We start from the raw sequence: 24,301 nt of genomic DNA, 5'->3' as shown, positions 1-24,301 counted from the left end.
TGATTTACAAGTTTTTTAATTATAGGAATTTAAGAAGAGAAACTATATAGTTCCTCAGTGTCATAAATCAGATAATCGGTGAAATTGGTTAAAAGGGTAATTGAATAATACAGTAGACATCCTAATTCCTAAGCAATCTTCTTCAATATGTTGAAGTTGAACCCAATTCAAAAAAAAAAAAAAAGCTTAAAACCCAATTCCAGCAACGAAAACTTAAAACAATAAAAAGAAAGAAAGAAACCCAAATGTACACGTGTCGTGCATTTAATCGTGATAGTGTATAAATGATTAATATATATATAAAATACTCTTTTTTAAATTCGTTAAGAAGAAGATTTTTTTAAAAAAAATAGTAGTAATATTTTAACACTCAAGACCAAAAGAAAGATGGATAAAGCCATACATCAAAATTCAACATTTACGTTTTGATAATTATTAAAGCTGTTAATATTGAGATGTCAAGCCAGCGAATCAAAATTCGACTCAATGATTCAAACTAGCTATAAAGAATCAAATCTAACGGTGGCAACTGTAATTAATTTGCCAAACAAATTGGTCAGAGATTTGGAATGACCAAATCATGAATTAATCATTATAGTTTAGGACCTTAGGTGTATCATAATTAATTATTCTCTGCCGGAGACGCCAAACTGCAGAGGGCTTTATTGGAATTAAGTCTTGAGATAAAATCTCCCTCTACTTATCTAAATTCTCGACTTCAACCCCCATCGCCGTTTCCCACTCCACCCCAGCGCCACTGAACATGGCGGCGCTAATGGCCGCAGTAGCTGCTGCTGCCTCCACGGCTTTCGCCACCCTCCACCTAACCAAACCCGCTATTCCTCTCACCCGCACCACTCACCGCCATCTCCGCACCATAATTGCCTCCTCACTCTCTTCCACTCCCTCCACCACACCTGAATTCAACATCACCTTCGCCCCTCCCAAGCCCAAGTCCGAGCCCAAGCTCAAGCCCAAACCCGCATCCGAATCCGAATCCGCCACTGAAACTCCGGGCCAGGACTCAGCTAGCGAATTGGATGACCAACTCTACATCCCGTGGATTGTCCGCGACGAGAGTGGCAACCTCACCCTCCAGTCTACTCCTCCGGCTCGTCTACTTCACCAGATGGCCAATGCGGAGACTAAGAAGAAGAAGAAGAAGAAAGAGAAAGACTCTAAAGCAAAGCCGGCTTCTCCCACAGCTGAGCCGAAGTTCTCCAAGGCTGCCCGCCGGTTTTATAATGAGAATTTCCGGGACCCGCCTCAGCGGCTTAGTAAGGTCTTAGCTGCTGCTGGAGGTAACAAAAATGCTTCACTGCTTATTTAGTTATTTAGTTCAGTTTTATCAAATAAATGAGGATGCTACTGCACGAGGCGGTGTACCTTGTGCTCTATTGGTTGTAAATTGCACTTATTTTGCTGTAATTGTATTGTTAAATTTAAAGCGTTTCTTATTATGAGGGGTGTACTGCGTGACCGCAGTATCATTTGTCTAATGGACGCATTGCTATTTCTTGAGACAATTTAATGTCTGATGATACAAAGTTTTACTATACTTAAGCTGTCATACTCTACGGCGGCTAGTGATGTTTGTGGATGGAAAATGTTGAATTACATTTAATGTTTCTGTATGATTGGGTTTGATTTGACAGTGGCATCAAGAAGAAACAGCGAAGAGCTTATTTTCGGAGGTAAAGTGACTGTTAATGGTTCTGTATGCAATACTCCTCAGGTTAGACAGCTGCACTGTTAAAGAAGTTTACCATTTTTTTTTATGATGTGGTTTCTTATGATGAAGTATGGCATTTATTTGCTTGTGTGATGGATCAGACCAGAGTTGATCCTGTTAGGGATGTGATCTATGTCAACGGGAACCGCCTGCCTAAGAAACTGCCCCCAAAGGTCTATTTTGCGCTAAACAAGCCGAAAGGGTTTGTTATCAACGTCTATCTATGTAACTTGTCATTAGTATTTGAGACTTCAACGTTTGAATCATACACATTTTCTATAAGCTGAAAAACAGTATAATCTTGCAGTTACATTTGCTCAGCTGGAGAGAAGGAGACGAAGTCCGTGCTGTCTCTGTTCAATGATTTTATGAATAGTTGGGTATGTTGGGCTGAATTGTTTATGTATTTTGCACTAGACCTTGCAACTAAAGTGTTCTATATCCCTATACTAATATGATGGCACCTCCAGCAAGGGCTTTATTTTGACATATGAGTATTTTTTGCATTTTTCTCAGGATAAAAGGAACCCTGGACTACCAAAACCACGACTATTTACTGTTGGTCGTCTTGATGTTGCCACAACTGGATTGCTTATAGTTACAAATGATGGTATTTTTTATTTTGACTCATTGATGTTACTAATAATGATGTTTATACGGTACTGGTATTTGTTGAATTACTTTTGTTTTAGGGGATTTTGCTCAGAAGCTTTCACATCCTTCTTCTAAATTATCCAAGGAGTAAGTTCTTGTTGATATTTTTGTCCATTCTTTGAATGGGATTCTTGCTTTTCATTTCTTATACTTATTTTAGAATTCATTCTGCTTTCCTATCGTTTGATTCAGTATTAAAAGAGTAAGTTTCAGCAGTGGTCAAGCATTCAACATTATGTGCTTACTTACCTGATATACTTAATCTTACTGAAATGTATTGCTATAGATATATTGCAACTATTGATGGTTCCGTCAATAAGCGACATTTGATTACCATTAGTGAAGGGACTGTTGTTGAAGGCGTTCAATGCGCCCCGGATATTGTAGAGCTGCTACCGCCGCAGCCAGATCTGTCAAGACCACGAATTCGGATTGTGGTATTAATTTTTCTCTTCTTAGAATACTGGACTTATTTACAACTGTTAAGGAACTAGTCTATTCCTTTTTCTTTTGATTTTTGTTTTCTGCCTAGCATTTCCTGGTGTTCTTGTATAAAAGGCCTTTGCAGTTGTTTTCCTTTTCCTTTTAATTTCTTTCTCAAACACTGACAAGGTAATCTTTTATAGGGTGGTCATCTCCTTGCTGTCATCACCTTCCTCTTTTCCCTCTTCCGATGCAATAATTATTAGAATAATGAGAAGAAGGGGGGAAATAACTAAAAGTCTCAAGTTATTGCTTTGTGTTGGTAACGACTCATGAATAAAGCCAAAAAAAAAAAACATGCTGTATATGTATTAAGTATATGGATGGCAGAAACTCGTCTCCCTGTGACGGACTTCCGAGTCTGTTGTCCACCCAAAACTATGGTCCTGACTGACAAATAAATCATGCTTTTGTTTGATGAATTGTAGTCTCCATTTGTCATTCTGGCCTTTGTTGTGTCATTATTTATGCAGATAAGGAAAAGAGAATGGATCAGACCTCCACTTACTTTTAATGGTGCAGGTTCATGAGGGAAGAAATCATGAAGTGCGGGAACTTGTAAAAAATGCTGGACTTGAGGTAGTTTTTGGTTTCTGAGATGTGTTTTAGCTTCTGAAAATGTTTCTTCTGCTTCCTATCTTGATTAATGGCTAATATGATGTTTCCTCTGTTTCTTCATCTGATTCTTATCTTGATTAATTGCTAAAATGTTCTGTCTTTTTCTGTCTCGCTGTTCTTTTTAAAAAGCTTTTGGTGTGAAATACTTGAATTCTCAACTAGTCAAATTTGGAAAACAGGTTGACAGGGATTCTGACCTTCCAAATTTCATTTTAATCTTTTAGACAGGAATGTGTAGTGGGCTTCTAATAAATGCTCCAATGGTGCTATCCCATTTCTTTTCACTCGTGGAGAGAAGTATTAAGGAGTGTTGCCCTTCCTTTTAAAATCCATCCTTGGACCTTTGCACTTTATGAATTCTGATACTGATAAAGAATTGAGTTTACAGAATCTTATCTTCTGATCCTTGCCTTGCTCACTTTCGACATTCTGTTTTTTTCATTTTTCTTTCTGTAAATCTATTGTACTTCAATATTGTCAGTGGCAGTCTTGAGCATAGATCACTTATGTTCTTCTTGTTGTAAGTTTTATGTATGCCTTCCCTTTGTTGACTGTAAATGAATTGTTTTCTTACTCCTTTTCGTGTTTCTTCTATTTCAGATTCATGCACTGAAGCGCATACGCATTGGTGGTTTCAGGCTTCCATCAGATCTTGGGTAAGATAATTTTTGGCAACTTTAGATGGTTAGATTTCGTTGTTAGCCAAAAGATGCTTGTTCAGTCTGTTTCTTTTATCTGTTCCCTTTCTCCTCCCCTCCGTGGGCTAAGGCATGATTTAACCCTGATGATCAAAAGACTTGTAAAGCGTGGTCCATTCTGAATGGCTAATGGTTTTGTAAAATTAACATTTTTTTCTATTACTTTCTGCTCCTTAGAAATGCTTGAGAATTGTGTGCTAAGCATCTGAGACCTTTTGTTTTGTTATTTGGGTATCTGGGATCAATATTTATGCATCTTTTTTCTCTGTACCCCGTTTTCTCTGATCCAGTGATAAAAACTTGAGTGTTTATATCAGGGAGTCTTCATTTCAAATAACTATAGGACACAATCCTTCTCCCTGCAGAGGGAGTAAAAGTAGCTTTTCTTTTCATATTTTCTTGGACAATGAGTTGCATACTGCTATTCCATTGATGCTGATTAAAGCTGTGCTTGATCTCTCCGGTAATACTAGAAGTTTGCTTGAATTAGCCATATATAAATAGATATTCTTGGCCACTATGTGGTTTTCATGTTAAGGCAAAAGCTCTCGACTCTGGTGCTCTGGAGTTTGCTTAGTTATGTGCCCGTGTATTCTTTGCTTCTTTGGTCTTTTGCAATAAAACAAGCACGATTTTATTTATTGCAGTAAATTGTTAGGAACTCCATCATCTCTATTTTGCATGAGGTAACTGAGCGGAAAGATTTTTAGCTACAAGACATTGTGAACTGTGTAACTCACGGTAATTTTTCTGCTGACAGGATTGGAAAGCATGCTGAACTGAAGCAAGCTAATCTCCGAGCACTGGGTTGGAAGAGCTGAAACTGATTTCCAAAATGCTGGAGCTTGCAGTTATTTTTGGATCGCCTGTTCACCTCAAAAGTTGAATGTGGACATCTGTCATGTCTACTTGGCGGGAGTTGGTCTTGCACTGTTTAATGCTGAAACAGATGGAAGTAGAATTTCCTGCAGCTGCAAGTCAAGTTTGCCTGGGGTTCGGCTCGGGTGTCTAGAGCTTCTTTCAAGTGGAGAGTCCTTGCCGCGGGTCAGATGATACATGTTGAAAATTGTTTATACTTCTTATACCAGGAGTGGCAAAATATACCAGGACGTGTACCCAGTGTTGATATGTAAATGACAAATATCGACTCAGATTTCGGATGCAATGCTTGCAAGTCATGCATTTTGTAGCATACCAACCAAATGGCAAAGATAGTAGTATATTATGATTTCGTACTACAACAGAGGATGCAGTGAGGATGATTCACCAGATTCTCGTTTAAGTTCATATCACCTTCGGTGCAGAAACGAGTTTTATACATACAATCTTATACTAGCAAATTTTTGCCTTGTTCCTGATGTCTGGGGCATGCCAGAGAATGCACCATTTGGAAAAAAGAAAAAGGTAACTTGAAGGTGTTCGTGAATGGCAAATTAGAAGGATGTGCAGAATAAGAAGGTGAAGATATTTGTGTGTGAAATGCATTAACGTGGTCAGTGTCATCCTAATTGAAGAAAGAGATGATAGTACAACCTGTGTCGGCCGGCAACCCATGTTGAGGTTCACATCATCACATGTTGTCCTACCTCTCTGTGTAGGGATACAACACGACGAAACATTTTGATTGTCAATGTAGCGTGCATAGAGTGAAATGTACCTTTTAAGGGTAAAGAATATACTATCATCTTTGATTCACTAAGAAAAAAATTATCGTCGTAGATTTGGCTTCACCAATTGTCAAACCTAAAAAAAAAAAAAATCCTTAGAGATCTGTTAATTTACCTGTAACGATTGGCAGATGTAAAGTATCCATGATCGTTGTAGAATTTTGACTTCACTTACTTGAGACGGCTGAAAGATAGAAAGTTGACAATTTTCATTGGGGGATGATGTGGGGATGCCAAATGGTTGCCTTGAAGAAGGGTAATCATGTAGCATCAAAACCATTGGTATCAAAGTCGAGAAGCGGTTCATTCTTCTCCTTTACATCCATTCCATTCATTCATCTGAATGTAAAAATTCCATCATATCATTATCAGCGCCGAGTAATGCTGGAGAAACAGACTGACTAGAGTCTACTGTAGAAATTGCAGTCATTAATCCCCCAAAATCATACTGAAACGCACTCTTTAGCAGATCCAATTCCGCATCCCTTGCTAAACCAAATTGACAGACAATCCATTGAATACTCCAGTCCATGCACACTTCAATTTTTGAATGAATGAATCAATTGGTTGTAAAACAAGACACCTGAATAAAACCAAATTTTTACTATCCGATGATTACAATTCAGGTGGATCAAACACGATAAGATTGTTCGGTATTTGGACTTGTGTGCTAACTAGTAATAAACTAGAGACAATTTGAGTGTAGGTAGGCAATTGGTTGCATTTGTCTGAGAACAGAACGTACAAAAAATTGTGTACAGTGTGTACTGACAAATGGCCAGGCAAGGAGCGGAACCGGAATTACGCGGGAACTTAAAAAGCTTATTTTTATTCCATTTTGCAAAATAGTTAATAATATAATCCAATGGCAGTCCCTTTCGGAACTCTGAAGTATTAGTTGTATGATCTCAAACGAGATCTTCCTCCAATCGTGCCGGCCTCAACGACGCGTCCCATTTCTCCATTATTTTTTCCCATTTTTCCAATATTCTCCGTCCCATTTGTGAAACTGAAACCAACTTCTTCTTCTTCTTTCTTTTTTCCGCTTTCAAATACTGCTTACTGCTGCTATGCAGAGTGGTAGAACATTATTGATTGATTGAGTTCAATCTTGCTACCAGGAATACCGATTGAATTGAATGGCGTCGTCTTCTTCGACTGCTGCATCTGTGGGAAGGCCGTCATCGTCACACAGGTCGGAGAGGCCTCCTCTCTCTGCTTCTGCTTCTGCTTCTGCATCTGCATATGCTGCGAGTAATGTGAATAGTTCAAGAAGTTCTCGTTCAAGTATTCCTACTTCATTGTCTTCTTCTACTAACGGTATTCCTACTTCAAGACGCTCTCGTTCCCTGACTCCCAGTTCTCGGACTCGTTCGCCTTCGCCTTCGCCTTCTTCCTCCTCTTATCTTTCCAACGATCCAGGTTTGTTTTTCCATGTCTCTTTTCGGTTCCCTAGTCCTTTGTAAATCAGGAAATGATTATATAGTCTCTCAGGTACAACTCTTGATATGTACAAGCTGTAAAGCATCTTGTGCGAATACTTCAATAACTGATTCCATACAGAGTAGAAGCCCTGTGAATTGTGACTGTATGAGTCCCGGTGTTTGTAGCCCCTGGAATAATAATTTGGTCGATTTTTTGGAGTTTTGTTTTCTGGGTTTATGTTATGATGTGCACTGGAACAAAGATCAAAACTTTATTGGAGAACCCCTTTTTCTTTTCCTCGTCCTCATCCCTGTTTCACTGGCAACTTGTTTGGTCTACAATGTAAACTTGTTCTACATGCTTAGCTGATAACTGGTGCACTGGTGGGAGTGGGACTCGAACCCAGGACCTTATTACTATCTACGCAACGAAACTGATTCAACAAGGCTTCATCTCCTTGTTCACCAGCTTATTTGATGCATGTATTTACTCTTTAAGTATTGCTCTGTGGCCAGCAGTGCCAAATGTTTTCTAGCACGTCTTCTTTGGAATTACATGTTTGAAGTCGCTGAGTCAAAGGAAATTATACTGTTTGAACTGTAATTTGGGAGAGGTCTTAGACTAATCTGCCTCATCATTCTTCTAGTTGTGCAGATTAACTTCTCATGATCTTCTAACTACTTATTTTTGTGTTAAGGATGTTCTCTGAGGAAATTCCACTTGTTTTCTGCCTGAAGCCCTCATGCTTGTGGCAGGTGGTTCTAGAGTCTTATTTCTGTAGTATATGAACAGGAAATATGGCCATTAATTTGAGGGTTGAATATACACCAGCGATCAGTAGTCTTTAATCTTTATTGCTTGTTGTAGAAGATCCCCTTAAGGAATCTAAGGTAAAAAAACGTAAATGTGAGCCATATAAAACTTGTATCTGATTTCAGTATGGGCACAATGCACATGATCCCTTCTTTGCTTGTTACTAGATGAACTCTATCATTTTTAATAGAAGTTTAGCAGCATAAATATGAGTACACAAGAAACTTCATTTAAACCATCTGAAGAAGTTGAATAACATCTCTGTATGTGGCTATGTGTAAAGATATCCTGGTTTCGAATCAAATGTTGATTACAACATTACCGCCTTTCTTTTTTTAGGGTGTTTGATCCTTGGTCTGATATGAGGTTTTTTTTGGTTTATAGTCAGTTTGCACTTTGCAGCGTACGAAATTGCTTTAAAATGTTGAAATATCTGCAGAACCTGGAAGAGTAAGAGTTGCTGTTAGACTTCGTCCAAGAATTGCAGCAGATCTTTCAGATGCTGATTATCCTGATTGTGTTGAAGTGCAGCCAGAGGTAATTAATATGCAGACGTATGCAACTATGAGTCTATGACATATAACAAACATTCTTTTTGTGCTGATGATAAAGATAAGTTATGGTTTTTAAGATGATTGCACTTCCTTATGGTTCAGCCAGTCCCCTTCTTTGTCTGCATTAGTTTATTTAACTGAGTGCAGGAATCGCTGTGTCTGTCTACTTTCATTGCTTGCTTCCCGTGGCTGTTCACCATGCACACTGTATATTTCATCCAAGAAGTTAAGATGTCTTTCATTCTGCAGCTCAAGAAGTTAAAGCTGAGAAAAAACAATTGGAGTGCTGAGTATTTTAGGTTTGATGAAGTATTTGCAACAAGTGCGTCTCAAAAGCGTGTTTATGAGGTGGTTGCTAAACCGGTTGTTGAGGTAAGTATCAGCAGAGCTCAAAGCATCGTGGTTTTGCAATACATCCATTATCTGTTTGTCACTCTGTTTCTCTGATTTTTCTCCAATACTCATTCATTTTGCTTTAGAGAAAAATTGGAATAATTCATACTAAAATGTATAATGTTCTTTTAACTGTGAATTTTGGTTTCTGCAAAAGTTTGGGGCTGTTTAGACGTACGTATGCAATTGCGATTATTAGCTTGACTTTTTATCCCACAGGGTCTAGATGCTAGAGATGTTAGCATTTTTTAACACATGATCAATCCGGGTTGTTAAATCTATGATTGGAGATGAATTCTTCGAATCATGATCAAGGTTCATCGAGGTCAAGCAGGTTACAGATGTAATTTGGGTTTAAATTGCAAGATATCTATGGTATTGGTCCTTACTCCTTATCTTGGTAACTTTAAACCATTAAATGGAGCAACATTTTTGTAATTCAAATACAAATAAGTCAATAATTATACTCGTGATGGTGAACTGTGGCTGCAAAAATCTATGCACTTTATAACCCAATTATTGGCTCTTAAAGGTGTAAAAGATGGAAGAATCGAGACTGCTTAGGTGATATGATCAATCCAGGAATAAAGAAATTAGGAAAGAAAAGGTTGCATGCATTCATTAGAAGCTTGTACCTAGGATGCTCTGCTTTTTATGTCTCGGCAGCAACTTTTTCAGCTTCATTCAATTTATATTTCTCAGTTCAGTATGGCAGATATATTTTGTATTTTCTACCGCCGTAATTAATCTCAGTGTCTACTAGCACAAATATGCTTGCAAAGGAAGGCGAGAATCTGTATAGACGCTGTATAAATGCTGGACCAGCTCGCTCAAATTAGAAATAGAGAGTGGGTATATTACTTAGCAGGTTTTGGGGCTTATGCCTGGATAAAGAGTTGGGTCTTTTTGGGGGTATAATACCCATAATCCTAGTCGTCATTGTATGAACCCCCAGCTATTGAAAACATCAGCTCGTACATTATTCTTTCCAGTTCATAGCTTCTGAGAGAATTTGTATCGAAACTGGAAATATATCTTTTCAAAATAGGTTTTCTGGTCCCTAATTTGGATACATTGGCAAAATTCATGTACTTTATATTTAGGCGAGTCTTTTTTTTTTTATGCTTTCAGCAACTTATCTACCATACAGAATTGTGGTATCATTGCTAAACATGCAAAAATTAAAGGGTAATTCTTTCCATTCATAAAAATTTTGATTTTTCTTTCTTTAAAACAAGCATTTAAATTCTTGTAAAAGAAATGAACTTATTGAGATGATTGGAACGAGATATTGACACGAAAGAGGAGGTGCCGTTCACTTTTGCAGAGTGTGTTGGATGGATACAACGGGACAGTGATGGCATATGGTCAAACAGGCACTGGGAAGACTTATACCCTTGGTAGAATGGGTAAAGACGATGATTCCAAGCGTGGTATCATGGTTAGAGCTTTAGAAGACATAACTGCAAATACATCTCCCACATCTGATTGTGTGGAAATTTCATACCTCCAGGTACTGAAAATTATGGTGATGAACCTCTTAACCTGTTTGTTCCTTTTGTTGTTTCATTTCGGATACATCCAAATATTGTTATCATTTCAGTTAAATTTTTTGATCGTAGTCTTTTATACTCTCAGACTTTGACCGTACATGCATTACACATTTGTCATCTTGGTATCGAAATTTTTCTACTTGTTAAGTATTCAAACATGACTCAATCCAATAGTTGATTTGCACTGCTAACCACCGAAGACGTTTTTTCACAGCTTTATATGGAATCTATCCAAGATTTGCTTGCACCTGAAAAGACAAACATCCCGATCGTCGAGGATGGAAGGACTGGAGAAGTATCAGTCCCTGGTGCCACTGTTGTAAAAATAAATAGCATGGACCAATTTGTACAACTGCTGCACATGGGTGAAGCAAACCGTCATGCAGCTAATACAAAATTAAATACAGAATCATCACGCAGCCATGCAATTCTTATGGTAATTATAGATTGTAACTTTCCTCATCAATTTGGTAATTCTTTAAAAATATTCGAGAACACATTTAATAACTAGGATTTTCCACTGCATTTTGCTTCCATATATTCCGTTTTAATCATGAAAATTTGTTTGTCCCTTTAGTAAGCTACTGACACATAACTTCTTCCCAAGGTATTTATCCGTAGATCTGTACGCGAGCAAGAAGGATTGGACATCTCTTTACGGGAAACAGAAATAGACAAAAAAACAGGTAGACCAGGATATCATGTTCCAACAATTCGGAAAAGCAAGCTGCTCATAGTTGATCTTGCAGGATCTGAGCGATTGGATAAATCTGGTATATTCTCTACGCCAAAGCTGAATAAAGCTCTTTTCTTACTCATCATTTATCTTTATCTGTTTTCTTTTTCTTTGGACAAGTTAACATAGTTCTGTTTGACAAAATGATAGAACAAGGTTTATGGGTGTGTTTACATGATCAAGTCCATACTTGGGGGCTCACTGGCTTGCCTGGTTGTTTCATCTGGTTGATTGCCTTAATGGCACTAATTTCTCTGTGTCATTTTTCATGTTCCAGGGAGTGAAGGTCACTTGCGTGAAGAGGCTAAATTTATCAATCTGTCCCTTACTTCTTTAGGAAAATGTATTAATGCACTGGCTGAAAATAGTCCTCATATTCCCACAAGAGATTCTAAACTAACCAGATTGCTTCGTGATTCATTTGGAGGTAAGATCTGAATTTTGAGTGCTGTATTTTTATGAGAGTCATTATTGTTCTGAAACATTTTCTGTCAAGTAATTTCACTTTGCATTGACGACTATTCTCACAAATTCCCCTAGAGAGAGAGAGAGAGAGAATGGCTAATCTTTTTGTAGCTAGGAGAACAACACACAAACAACGTTACTGCCATATTCTGTCATTTATAACTGCATAAGCAATTCTCAGGTTTGTTGAACTAAAGAAAATTCTATGGTAACTTCTCATTTTCAATCGATAACAGTGGAAATGTATTATCAAACATGCAATACCTGTGGAGACGATGATAAAAAAGAAAGAGTTTGTATAATTTACTTTTGGAGGACACAAGGTTGCATGGAACAATGGGTTGATATTGATTACAAGATGGAAGTTATTGACATGAAGCGCTCTTAGTTTATTAAAGAGTCTGTGTTCTTAATGTTGACAGTTTGATATTGCTATTGCATCATAAGATATTCATCAATTTTCGAAGCTAAACTTTTCATTTCCTATACAACTCCGTTGGTTTTTTGTGCCAAAATTTACGTGATTTTGACAAACAGGTTCAGCGAGGACTTCACTTATAGTAACTATAGGGCCATCTTCTCGTCATCATGCAGAAACCTCAAGCACTATAATGTTTGGACAACGGGTAAGTTACAATTCCTATCCATTTGAAGGTTCTCCATGACAATGTGCTTGAAATTTCCAATTTGAGTTGAGTATATAGTTGCCAAGGTGTTCACGAGTACGAAAATTCTAAACGTACACGTTTACATATTCCAAGACATTTTTCGCCATCATGTCCTTTTCTGAATTTTATTTTCTGCAGTAAAAAACTATAGCATTATGTTTCATGTGAGACAAATACTGGTGGAACATGGAGTAGCCTCTGTGTTTTTAACCAAATAGATTTATCATACATCATTTCTGGTACCTGATATCACTTTTAATAGCCATAAGAATTATAACTCATCTAGTAAAGTGGATTCCTTGAAGAGCATATTGCATTCATTTGCCTGGTGGACTATATTTCATGTCTCTATTCTTGATGAATTTGATTAGGAGTTTCTCAGCTTTACATGCTAATTCATTCTGTTCCTACAAAGCCCACTTCTTCCGTCTCTAATTTGCAAACAAAACCTAGAGATTCCTTATCTCTTCATCTTATATATTGACTGTAAATGCTTTAACATCTCCGTGTAAAATTTGTACACATCAACCAAAAAACAACATAATATTGCTTCAATTTTGTCCTTGTGGAAAATTGCCTGCTTATTTCTGGGCCCATGAGTGATGAAGCTGTTGTCAACAGCAACAACAGTGGGGCAAAATGAGTGATTGTGTACTCTGGTTATTTTGTGGGCAATCTTGTTCGCAGCTTCTTATATGTATTTCACTGTACATGATCTGTAATTTTACTAACTTTTGCAGGCCATGAAAATTGTAAATGCAGTAAAGCTAAAAGAAGAATTTGATTATGAAAGCTTATGCCGGAAGCTTGAGATTCAAGTTGACCACCTTACTGAAGAAGTGGATAAGCAGCAAAAGTTGAGGGAGAATTGCAGAAGTGAAATGGAAATCAAGCTTAGAGAATACCAAAATTCATTTGCTGAAGCAGAAAAGAGTTTGGTTTCCAGGTCTGAGGTACTTGTTTGTCCTTTTGTGTTTGCTTTCCATTTCCAATATGTACACCAACTCCAGCTTTGGTTCAGAAGCATCTTTAAAAAATGCAATGTTAAGCTATTCTCATTATATGTAATCCATTGCAGTTTTTAGAGCAGGAGAATGCTTCTTTAGAATCCAGGATGAAAGATTTTGTAAAAGAACTCAAAAGCCTAAAAGACCATAATGATCTGATGCATGATGAGATTGCACGACTTGAAAAGAGTATGAAGAATAACAAGGTAATGAAATCATCTACTTCATGGTTACTCAACATGAAATCCCACAGATCTCTTTGCATTCTATCTTGATTGGCTTAATGTGAGATACTATATGCTAGATAAGGTTCTGCTGTATTTTTCTGTTTAAGCAGCTTCTTTATTTAGTTTCCACTTTAGATGAAATCTTCTCAATAACCTTACTTGACTGCAGTTGCTGGAGAAGGAGAATTCTCAGTTGGCACAGAAGTTGAAAGATGTATTGGATGATTTGTCTCAGCAGAAAAATTATAATGACGTAATGAGAGATGAAGTTGCTAGCCTAGAAATGAGTTTAAAGCTCAGCAAGGTATCTTTTGTTTTGGATTTGTTGCAAAAGAACTTATCAACAATTCTGCCATTTACTCCACTTCACTTGGATGTTTATTGATACTAATGCTATGGGGTCTTTTCTCGCTTGCAGAAAAGGTGTTTACAAACTTGAAAATGGTGATTTTGTGAAGTAGTGTTGCACAAATGCTCATCACATGATAAGCCTTTCTCCATCTAGAACCAATAATCAAAAGTAGATTTTAAAAACACGAGTTGTGTAGTTTATGGTGTTATGGTCGTTGATATGCATCTGAGTTCTGTGGTTGTAGAGCTTTATTTGATGAACTTTGATTTCACATTTAGAAGTGAAGGGAAAAAAGTACATATTTCTTCTTTATGCAAAGAAGCTTTGCGGCGCTAAAATGACTTAGTAGAGCTTTGGAACATGTAAATGAAGGTGACAGCAAGAGGGAATCTCTAACTTACTACTATAAGCAAAAGATGTGTTAGATAAATAGAAATGAACCAATTAAAGGGGCCAGGGCTCTCTGCAACTGCTAGAGCATGCAAGATACAAGTATGTCGTTGTTAAGGACATTAGATCACGATAACTCAAAATATGATTTTTGACAAGATGGGGCATGTTTCACATGAAATTTAACTTATTTGAACTGGATTAATTAGAGCAGTGCAAGTTTTTAGATGATTCAGGATTTGGACAAAACATATGCCTTTCTGTTTAGCATGAACAGCAAGAGAAATTGATTCAAGAAAACACCTTAATTTTGTAACTGAGAGGCATGAATGCTAGTTGAACCCAGACTGACAGGCATATTTGAGGAGAGATTTTGCCTTACATGGTTGCAGAAGGATCTGACTTTATTGGTGGAGAAAATTACAAATCAAGTTGAGATTAACTTGTTCTCTATCTTGTATTTTTAAGAATGAGGGAGGCAGATCATCGCTGAGTCTAAATATCTTTTCTATGATTACCATATCAGTAAAACTATCTGAGGAAAATGGAATATAGAATCCAAATTAATTATCTATAAAAACCATGGAAATATCTGAAAATTCTGAACATCTAAAAGTAGGGTGATAACAGGTCAAGTGACATGTAAAATCATGAATTGGTTGGAGATTTCTATACTGTCAACTGAATCAGTTTGGAAATATTTTTGAGAGAAAAGGACAACCATGTTACAGAAGAACAGTTTCAGTAAATGATCTCTCTCTCTCCACCCTGCTCTGGTATGTCAGTAAATGCTAGGATTCTGGCCTTCAACTGTGTTGGTGGTGCTACTGTGAATATCAAAAGGACCTCATATTGACCATAATATACATAGCACCTTGTTTGTTCATCCAAGCTTTGGATATGGATTTACATCCACCACTTGTAAAGTCATATCTAAGTTAGGTCCTCTTTTCTATCCTTAGTTTCTTCCTAATAAGTTCAGCACTGAAATTTTCTTCTGTCATATTTTCAGGTGTGAATAGACAAATTAATGTTTTTGTTTTGTCTGTTAGTAGCAACAGCAGCTAGAAAATTCTACATATCAGAAAGTGCTTGCGGATACCACCCAAATGTATGAGAAGAAAATAGCTGATCTGATGAAACAATCAGAAAATTCACATGCACGAGCTGAAAGTGCTGAAGGACATTTGGAAGAACTGAAGAAAAAACTAACTGATAATCAGATCTTGATGCAGGTTAAATATCTACATTCTCCATGCTCAAATTGATTTTGAGGAATTGCTGATCCAGTAATATTGTGATAAATCTTTGAAGAATATTTAGTATTTTATTCCTAGTAGTTTTAGCAGAGAAACAGATTTGATCTTTTTTTTTTTCCTTCTTTTTAGCATGTTCAGATGGAAAATTCTAGATACCAGAAGACACTTGCAGAGACCACTCAGATGTATGAAGGGAAAATAGCTTCTTTGACTCGGGAGATCAATGAAGAGCATGCGCGGTATATTGATGCAGAAGAGCAGTTAAACATATTAAGAAAGCTCTCAAGTGGTCAGCAAAACTCAGTCCAGGTAACTGTTATGCCTTTAATTGAAAAGAGTTATCCTCCACCTGATACTTGTTTTGCTTAAAGCCAGGTTCTCATGGATTATTGTTTGAATGGATAAAAACTTGTCATAAGGCTACCGATTACCTTTTCATCTCTATGGCCATTTAACTCCTGGAATCAATTTTTCCCTGGTGTCTTTTTTCGTCTGCTTCTCTTTTTTGATAGATTTTGGAGCAAAAAGAGATCAGAGAGCTTAAGTCTAGATTACAAGAAATGCATCAAGTGCATGAGGCAACTGTCAATGAACTGCAATCTCTGAAAAAAGAACACAATGATCTGGAAGCAGAAAAGGTATCACTGAAAATGAGATTCATGCTATATATTAATACCTTTTGTTCCTAGATCCACTGAAAGGAACTTCTCAGTTCAGGTTAAATTTTAGAACAGCACTTATACCAGCTTGCTCTCAATTTTGAGAATTTTAAAATTAAAATGGTGTAAAAAGAATATGAAGACATCAGGAATGAAAACAAAAAGAATAATCTGATCTACTCATAACACAAACAAGGAAAAGGATAAAGTTATTAACCATCTTGATGGTGTAGACTTCATTTAATGCTGCTACAATCCCTGTCAACATTGATTTTTAGGGTAGATTAAATGATGAAATTCATACCCTGAGGCAAGCACTCAAAGTAGAGGAAATGCGAAGGAAGGCTGCTGAAAATGATCTGGTTAATATCAAGAAGGTTGTGCCAGAATCTGAAGATGGGTTTGAGGTCAGTTGCAACTTCTGGGCTCTTATTCCCTGGAAAACTTAGGTGGTTAAAATTTCTGCGACTTGCAGGAGAAGAGGTCATATACAAAAGAAAAATTGAACAGAGGACCTTCGTCATTTGGCCAAAGGAGCAGTATTGCGAAGATATGTGAAGAAGGTAAGTTTCTCTGGCTTTTGTCTGTTCAGGCGTGTCATCTTATTGCACCATATTTAGATAGGCCTTTGGGAGTTTGTGATGGTGATTATCCAATCTTTTACATTTAGAGCAATAGTCTGAAATCGAGTGCATATAACGAGAAGCAGTAGGAGGATTGTGATGCCAAGGTCTGTGATCTGACAACTTAGGGACCTCCTACGCTAAATTGGCATAATAAGAATGAATTAAATTCTGTTGACAATAGGCAAATGAAAGTTCCATTGGTCTTGCTTGAAAGATGATTCTCTTGCTCTCTCTCTCTTTTCACTTTCAGTTGGCCTCCAAAAGATATTATCCTTGCTAACATGTGAAGAGTTGGATGTCCAAATTCATGCGGTGAAAGTGGTAGCCAATCTTGCCGCTGAAGGTATGCACAGAAATATACTTGATATTAATTTTGAATGTCAAAAGCTTCTGTTTTGAGTTTTAAAGTTTGTGGCTATTTTTCTTCTTCTTCTTCTTCTTTTCTTTTTTGTTCTTTTTCTGTCTAAGTTGCATATCTTTTCCTCAACTCTGATGGGTATGCAACTTTAAGTTATTGATTCTTTTGCTAACTGAAGATAATGGTAATATTTCTAACTCTTCAGTGTCAAGTTCTCCGACTACCTACATGCATACCATACAGAGTCATTTGGGGCAGATGCAATTGTTCTTTCATTGGGTGTTGTGCTGTTATTGAATTTATTACGTTGTTTGGTGTACAATTACATTATGTTGTCGTTTTTGTTGAAAAGTTGGTCTACATAGTAAATGTTCCACATATATTCAATACAACATATAATGTAAATGTACACCAAAAACTATAACAAATACAACAACTGGATGAAACTGGACATAACACAAAAAGGGGCTTTTGATCAGTCGGGAATGCTTGGATAATCAGTAATCTGACTGTCTAAAGTGGTGGATAGTCATGAACATTTGCAGAGTAATTTCTCAGGACCGGGTGGCAGATTCTCTGACTGTGTTTCCATAAATTCTGGCAATACTCGCAGGATTAGCGTTCCTCATTATGTTACTCTCTGGACAAAGACTTGCACCCACATACATGCTACTGAATATTTTCAAAATCACTCAATTAGGACCTAATGGTAAAGCAATTCAGTTCTTGATGGATGTACTGCATGCTATAAATTAAAAAAAAAAATTCTTTATATTGACGTTGGGTCATAATCCATTCATCAAAAGTTTACCTAAAATCTTAAAATAGTTATCTCATCTTTGACTTCTGGATGGTACTAAGTGTTGGAAAGAAGGTCCTGTTAAGAACTGAAAATCACGTCCACTAAAATCACCTACGTATTGACAAATCTATTGGAAGACACAAGCTATTGTAAAACCTATTGTACATTTCAGATAAAATATCGTTTTACTTAATATTTCAACTTTCTATATCACTATTCCAGTGCTCAATGCTTGGTTTTGATGTTCTAAACTTTGGATACAAATATCCAAAGCCTGAACTCCCAACGACATCAATATTTCACAGCATTTTTTCCAAAAGGCGGAGCAGCATTTTTTTTAACTGTTTTGTTAAGTTTTTCAGCAAATTGAGTTAAAAGGTCTCCTACCCTGAGGTTCCAAATGAAGTAAGAAAAAGTAGTGAGAGTCTCCGAGGTCTGGAAAATGGTTTGTTATTATTTTCAAAAATACTGATTCTCACCGTTAAACATGGTTAATAAATTTGGCAAATTTGTTCAGGCACTAGTACACTTCAAAATAATTATATCTTACTTTGAAAAGTGAAACTTGTTAACAGTCTAGTTAAATCTAAACTTAAAGTGATTCAAGTGAAAATTTAATTAACTTTTGCTTTTTTAGTAAAATTTAATGTTCTATAGGCACAAAGAGAACTTGAATCAAATTCAGATATCCAGTGCACTTCTTGTAAATCTTTAAGATAAAGCATCACAAATGCAAGAATTAATAGTTTTTTTTGACATAGATCACAAATGTTAGACTTACTGCACACATCATGCTATCCTCAAACTTGACAAAGATCAAAATCTTTAGTTCCTTTCTCATGCTTACCACTCAATATAGACAGCAACCAAGAGAGGATTGTTCATGAAGGGGGTCTGGAAGCACTGCTCATGCTGCTGCAGTCATCAGAGAATACAACCATACTCAGGGTGGCTTCTGGTGCTATTGCCAATTTGGCCATGAATGGTACTTGTACATCTTGGCTGTCTTCTGTTGTAAATATATATCTGTATAATGTGCTCAGATTTAGATGTTGGTGAGTTATTCTCTCCCCTTCAATCAACAGGAGCTCCCTTGCAGCATTTTAAGTTCTTATCACAATTCTGATAATTGGTTGTAAGTTTTTGTTTGGGCAAGAAATTTTACCTATATATGTGGCAATAAGCATTTCTCCTAGATGCATTGCTTCATGAGAAATAGATTGAACAAAAGGTAACAAGAAGAAAAGGAAGTAATATGGAAAAGTATTATTTGCTATATGAGGGTTTTTGGCCGGTAAATGTCCATCTAATTAATTAACAACTGCAGTCTTTTGGGAAATAATGGAACTCTTGATTTAATAGTCCTTTTGGTTTGCATATATTTATATTATTTAGTTGCATACATGAAAAAATGCAAGTATGAGCATTCTAACAATGTTACGTACAGTCTAACACTAAGAAACAGTAGAATCATATCTGTGTAGCCCCTTTCAGTGGGTTGTGTTTAGAGGTTCTGATTAATGGAACACTGCTAAGGAGTTTAGTCTCATGAGAGAAGTATGGTTAACTTTCTACTATTTTACTTCGGCTACAACCAGCTGAGAACAATTTAGATTTGGTACGAGTGAAACAGTTGATCAAATTATAATCCAACTGATGTGATTCAAATATTGGTATGGTGCTGGTAGATATTTTGGCATGTGTGTTAGCTGAGAACCAGCATTATTGCATTAGAGGGACAGATTCTGACATTATACCTAAGAAGCTCCTAATGACATTACAGCTAGGTCATTCCTGGATCTTAGTGTTACTGAAAAACAGTTAGAAGAACGGAGATAACAGAGAGAGTAGCCACAAAAATCTTCTTCCCCAATATGACAGATAACTCCATACTGAACTGAATAAGATTCTTAATTCATAAAACCACCCCAGGCGTATAATGCAATTTCTACTTGGCTTTTAGCTAGTTTCTTCTCTCTCTCTCTCTCAAACGTCGTTTCTGTTCTCATCTATATGTTCCCTAAATATTTGCCTTTCATAACTTGCAAGATAATCATGTTCTCTATTTTTGTTTTCTTTTTATATTTTTCAAATATTCTCAAAATGGAGGAGTTTTTTTTTTCTTACAAAAACACTGGTCGCGTTTACAGATATTTCTTGCCTTCCATATGTAGAAGTAGATAAGCAGGATTTAGTTCTAGTTCCCTTATAATTTTTCCCTGAGCATGTTTGTGTTAGTATGTCTTATGTTTTAATTTTGAGACGAGGCTTTTGTGGTATGTTCTTGGTACATGAAAATATGTATTGTAAGATGTGACTTATTTGTAGCATTTAACTTCTTCAGAGTTGAATCAAGGCCTAATAGCAAGTAAAGCTGGTGTTCGGCTTCTTGCAAATACAGCTACCAAAAGGGATGACCCACAAACTCTGAGAATGGTGGCTGGAGCAATTGCAAATTTGTGTGGAAATGGTAATCTTATTGCCCATGGATGACATTTTATTGCTTTATCTATTTCATCTCCAGCTGGAGTATACACTAGTTGATCTGAGTTTGCTTGTATGGTTGAAATTCAGTTTAAAAGTTTTAAAATGCCATAATGGATACATTGTACTTGTTTGGTTAAATATCTTGGACAAGAAAAATGCTTCTGAGGCTTTAGATAAGAAGGTATCAGTTACTGATGTCGTATACTCCTGATATAACAGAAAGCTTACATGTAATCCTGAGAGAAGATGGGGCCATTAAAGCTCTCGTCAAAATGGCTAGATATGGGAATATTGATGTCATAGCTCAGGTAGCCAGAGGAATGGCTAACTTTGCAAAGTGTGAATCTCGAGGAATACTTCAAGGTTTGAAAATTGGCTATTATCTCCATTGTAACATGTATACTATATTACAGAGGTCATGCATCTGAAGCTTTATCTACTGCAGGAAATAGGAGAGGGCGTTCACCATTAATGGAAGATAATGCTCTAGCATGGTTGATCGCAAACTCCAATACCACTTCTAGTTCAGCTCGGCGTCACATAGAACTTGCTCTTTGTCATTTGGCACAAAATGGTAACTATTTCCTTGAACAGTTCATGGTGTAATTGATTATCTAAGGACTTAGGATTGTTGCACAATCCATAAATGGAAGTTGACATTTTAGAATCTTTTGAGAAACTTGCCTGTCAGGTTGAACGATGCAGAAAAGAAAGTACCCAACAGATTTTTTTTTTTTTTTAATATGAAGTTTCATGGAATTTGCTAATAGTTTGGCCATATTGCTTATGTTCCTCGAGCTAGGCATGTGGAGATTTGACCTTTCATGTGCTTCAGAAACCAGTTGTTTATCCAATAATCAGAATCATACAGATGCATGGCCCTCTTAACCATAGTTTCGTGAATCGTACCTAGATGATACGGTAATAAGAAAAGTCAGTCTGTTTGTTTCATACACCGTATTTCTCTCAATTCAGTGAGGATAATATTGATATCATAGATTAGTATCTCTATGTTATAGGATTTGGTGAAAAAATCTGGGGTTAGATTTTCTTAAGTATGAAAATAATGTGTATACATAACAAATTTTTTGCTCAAGATTTTCTAAATTCAGTATAAAAACCATGCATGTTCTCTTCAAAGTATGATTTTTACTAGGGTCCAGCATTTGGCTTACTGGATACATGCACAATTATATTCAAGAAGATAGTAGCAACACACTAGGAAACTTTGGGACTTTAACTATAGTAACAAAATAAATTGTGGATTATAAATTCACAATTACTGCATTATTAACTCTGCACACAGATTTGCTGGCTTCACTTTTTAACTGCAAAATGCTGTTAAGTGCATTCTTCCGGCTATCATCTGATGTTTCTCCAAGTTTGATGGACATTACCACGTTCGCAAGACTACAATGTAAACTGACATTGCATATGAACTTGCTGATCTCCACAGAATACAATGCTAAGGATTTTGTATCCAGTGGAGGATTGAAAGAACTGATTCGAATATCGGTGGAGTCTTCAAGAGAAGACATCCGCAACTTGGCGAGCAAGACACTGAAGTTAAGTTCAGCATTTCAAGCTGCTGTTGATGCACTGTGAAGCAGGATGTATATACAAAACAATTAATATTAGGATTCTTGGTCATTTCTTTACATAGACATATCATCGTTAAGTAGGTCTTCTGTGCTGCCAAAAACAATCACACTCCTTTTACAGGTACTGTCCCGGGTAAGAGGTGGAATTCTTTTCTTTTTTTGGCTGATGTAAAAGATTTTGACGAATTCCAAGCAATAAAGCATAACAAATGAAGTTACCCGGTTTTTGTTTTTTCTGCTAATTACTTACCCTGCTTGTTCAAGCCTTTGATCAATTAGCCATATAAACAAAGTTGACGCTAAGTAGCATAGGTCATGCATCGATTTTAACAGGATACTGCTTTTTTTTTTTTTTTTAATTTCTTTTTTTTTTAAGATTGGAATGAGGCGATGCTTGTTACAGTCTTACCACAAGTCAAGCCCATAAATCCAATTGACCAAATCATGTGGGTAATTGTCAAATGCTAACTCAAACTCTTCTTGGCCAAGACGTCCAAACCGGAAGTGTCTCTCACAGCAAGAGTGGCTTTACTTAATACTCGGCCATGACTTGACAATTCTCTTAACCAAAATTTGCTCTGGCAGCTCTTTTACATCTTTATTTGATCTGGAATTGGCCTGTAATGCTTTCATTGTGCTGAGCCAAGCTGCCCAACAGGTCTACATAGGCATGTTGCTGCCCCTCCCCTTTCTAATTTGTTTGACATATGCACTGTACGTATTGGGGGTGGACTCTCCGTGTTTGGTCCGGACCGTGGACAAGAATTTTGTAAATTGTCACAAGGTATTAATGGCAATCAATGACGACTATACAATCAAAATGCTGCATGTTTATACAGTCTACTTAACATGCATAAAAGAAAAGGGTTGAAACAAAATTGGGTACTTTGGGAGGAAAGGAAAAAGAGACTACTAAAAAAATTTTGGGATAAGGAGAAGGATACAAAACTTTTCCTTTTCCTCCCGCTTTGCCTAGAAAGAGCAAATCAAAGCTCAAGGAAAATTTTTTATATACCTAGTTTATCCTCCATGCAGTAAATAGCAAAATTATGATGACAATCATGTCTAAAATTGTCCCATTTCTCACTTAAAATTCTCAAACTAGAGTGAGGGAAACTTTAATTTTATCTTTTTTCTTCTTTGACTTTACCTCCAGTTTAGTACGTAGGAATAGATTAGAAAGGAAATACTTTTCCAACTTGTCCATTCTATTTCAGTGTTTGGTATGATTCATTTAAGTGAGAAAAGCCCTTTTCTCCTAAAATACTCATTCCAACCATTTTTTTTTTTTCTAGAATCTCATTCTCTAAAAAAATTTAGGGAAAGTTCTTTACACCTTCATCTTAGAATGCCTAAATAGTAAGACATCAAATTTATCCTCATAAATCTTTATATTGCATCACCATATCTTTGGCTATTTGTAAGTTCAATTAATATTTGAATGTAATTTTTCATAATAATTAGTTTTCCTTGTATTTAGAATAATTGTTCCTTTATACTAGGAAGCAAATGTTTTAAGATACTTTATTCTTTGAAGAATCTATATATTAGAATGAATCAATTATTATAATTGAAGAATTTTGATATCAATCCTCATTTATTTTTAAAGCAAAAATATCAAAATTTTACGTAAATAGACAAATACTATTGCAGAACAAATAAAACGAAAACTAATATAATGTATCATGTCCTATAATCTAATCCAAGGGAATTAAGTCAAATTTGTAATTAGTATATTTCATTCTAACATCTAAATATTGATTATACCAAACATTAGAAATTGAACATTGTAAATTGAGTAAATATTATGTTCTAACTTGTCTATCAAACCCTGAAATAATAAAAATTTTTTCCTACCATTTTGGATGGAAACGTATTTTGGGTCGAAAGGCCTTTCCATTCTGGATATTCCAGCAGATATGAAATTTCTTGGTCTGGGATGCTTTACATAATCTATCCCTATTTAGTATGTTAGGATGACTTGAGCATAATTCTACTTTGATCAAATGGTTTGTAAATCTCTACCAACATAAACAGATTATCCCCATCTTTATTTGGAAAATTGCTTCGCTGA

The 24,301-nt window shown here is 36.3% G+C and overlaps 2 protein-coding genes across 5 annotated transcripts; both read left to right on the top strand.

Moving 5' to 3' along the window:
* Nucleotides 1-694: 694 nt before the first annotated feature.
* Nucleotides 695-5,913, top strand: LOC113763124 (putative ribosomal large subunit pseudouridine synthase SVR1, chloroplastic). 2 transcript variants are annotated; one of them, XM_027306854.1, is made up of 10 exons: nucleotides 698-1,301; nucleotides 1,656-1,735; nucleotides 1,834-1,934; nucleotides 2,040-2,112; nucleotides 2,249-2,342; nucleotides 2,425-2,473; nucleotides 2,673-2,823; nucleotides 3,392-3,448; nucleotides 4,088-4,143; nucleotides 4,946-5,913. In XM_027306854.1, exons 1-10 carry the CDS (start codon nucleotides 764-766, stop codon nucleotides 5,004-5,006), a joined length of 1,260 nt encoding a protein of 419 aa, XP_027162655.1. In that variant the 5' UTR covers nucleotides 698-763; the 3' UTR covers nucleotides 5,007-5,913. The 2 variants fall into 2 exon arrangements, with proteins under 2 accessions (XP_027162656.1, XP_027162655.1); XM_027306855.1 differs by lacking the exon at nucleotides 4,946-5,913 and having other exon boundaries at nucleotides 695-1,301; nucleotides 3,343-3,448; nucleotides 4,088-4,127.
* An 830-nt stretch (nucleotides 5,914-6,743) lies between these two features.
* Nucleotides 6,744-22,454, top strand: LOC113764057 (kinesin-like protein KIN-UC). Of its 3 annotated transcripts, none has more exons than XM_027308093.1 (22): nucleotides 6,744-7,274; nucleotides 8,530-8,627; nucleotides 8,894-9,016; nucleotides 10,365-10,550; nucleotides 10,805-11,026; nucleotides 11,198-11,363; nucleotides 11,604-11,753; nucleotides 12,329-12,417; nucleotides 13,200-13,412; nucleotides 13,538-13,672; nucleotides 13,863-13,997; nucleotides 15,491-15,670; nucleotides 15,833-16,003; nucleotides 16,207-16,332; nucleotides 16,632-16,760; nucleotides 16,829-16,916; nucleotides 17,230-17,322; nucleotides 18,999-19,124; nucleotides 20,484-20,609; nucleotides 20,846-20,989; nucleotides 21,072-21,200; nucleotides 22,083-22,454. In XM_027308093.1, the coding sequence occupies exons 1-22, from the start codon at nucleotides 6,992-6,994 to the stop codon at nucleotides 22,229-22,231; spliced, it is 3,261 nt and encodes a 1,086-aa protein (XP_027163894.1). In that variant the 5' UTR covers nucleotides 6,744-6,991; the 3' UTR covers nucleotides 22,232-22,454. The 3 variants fall into 3 exon arrangements, with proteins under 3 accessions (XP_027163894.1, XP_027163893.1, XP_027163895.1); XM_027308092.1 differs by having other exon boundaries at nucleotides 15,824-16,003; XM_027308094.1 differs by lacking the exons at nucleotides 18,999-19,124; nucleotides 20,484-20,609; nucleotides 20,846-20,989; nucleotides 21,072-21,200; nucleotides 22,083-22,454 and adding an exon at nucleotides 17,543-17,936 and having other exon boundaries at nucleotides 15,824-16,003.
* The last annotated feature ends 1,847 nt before the right edge of the window (nucleotides 22,455-24,301 follow it).

The sequence above is a fragment of the Coffea eugenioides genome, chromosome 2, assembly GCF_003713205.1.
Source record: "Coffea eugenioides isolate CCC68of chromosome 2, Ceug_1.0, whole genome shotgun sequence".
Lineage (NCBI taxonomy): Eukaryota > Viridiplantae > Streptophyta > Magnoliopsida > Gentianales > Rubiaceae > Coffea > Coffea eugenioides.
This window is presented reverse-complemented; position numbering and strand designations above follow the sequence as displayed.

Bases quoted from the DNA above. Each gene is read 5' to 3' on its own strand.
- LOC113764057 (XM_027308092.1), top strand. From the start codon at position 6,992: ATGGCGTCGTCTTCTTCGACTGCTGCATCTGTGGGAAGGCCGTCATCG. The intron at 9,017-10,364 runs GTAAGTATCAGC...TCACTTTTGCAG, and splicing joins TTGCTAAACCGGTTGTTGAG to AGTGTGTTGGATGGATACAA. The intron at 16,761-16,828 runs GTCAGTTGCAAC...TGCGACTTGCAG, and splicing joins AATCTGAAGATGGGTTTGAG to GAGAAGAGGTCATATACAAA.
- LOC113763124 (XM_027306854.1), top strand. From the start codon at position 764: ATGGCGGCGCTAATGGCCGCAGTAGCTGCTGCTGCCTCCACGGCTTTC. The intron at 2,113-2,248 runs GTATGTTGGGCT...CATTTTTCTCAG, and splicing joins ATGATTTTATGAATAGTTGG to GATAAAAGGAACCCTGGACT. The intron at 2,343-2,424 runs GTATTTTTTATT...CTTTTGTTTTAG, and splicing joins GCTTATAGTTACAAATGATG to GGGATTTTGCTCAGAAGCTT.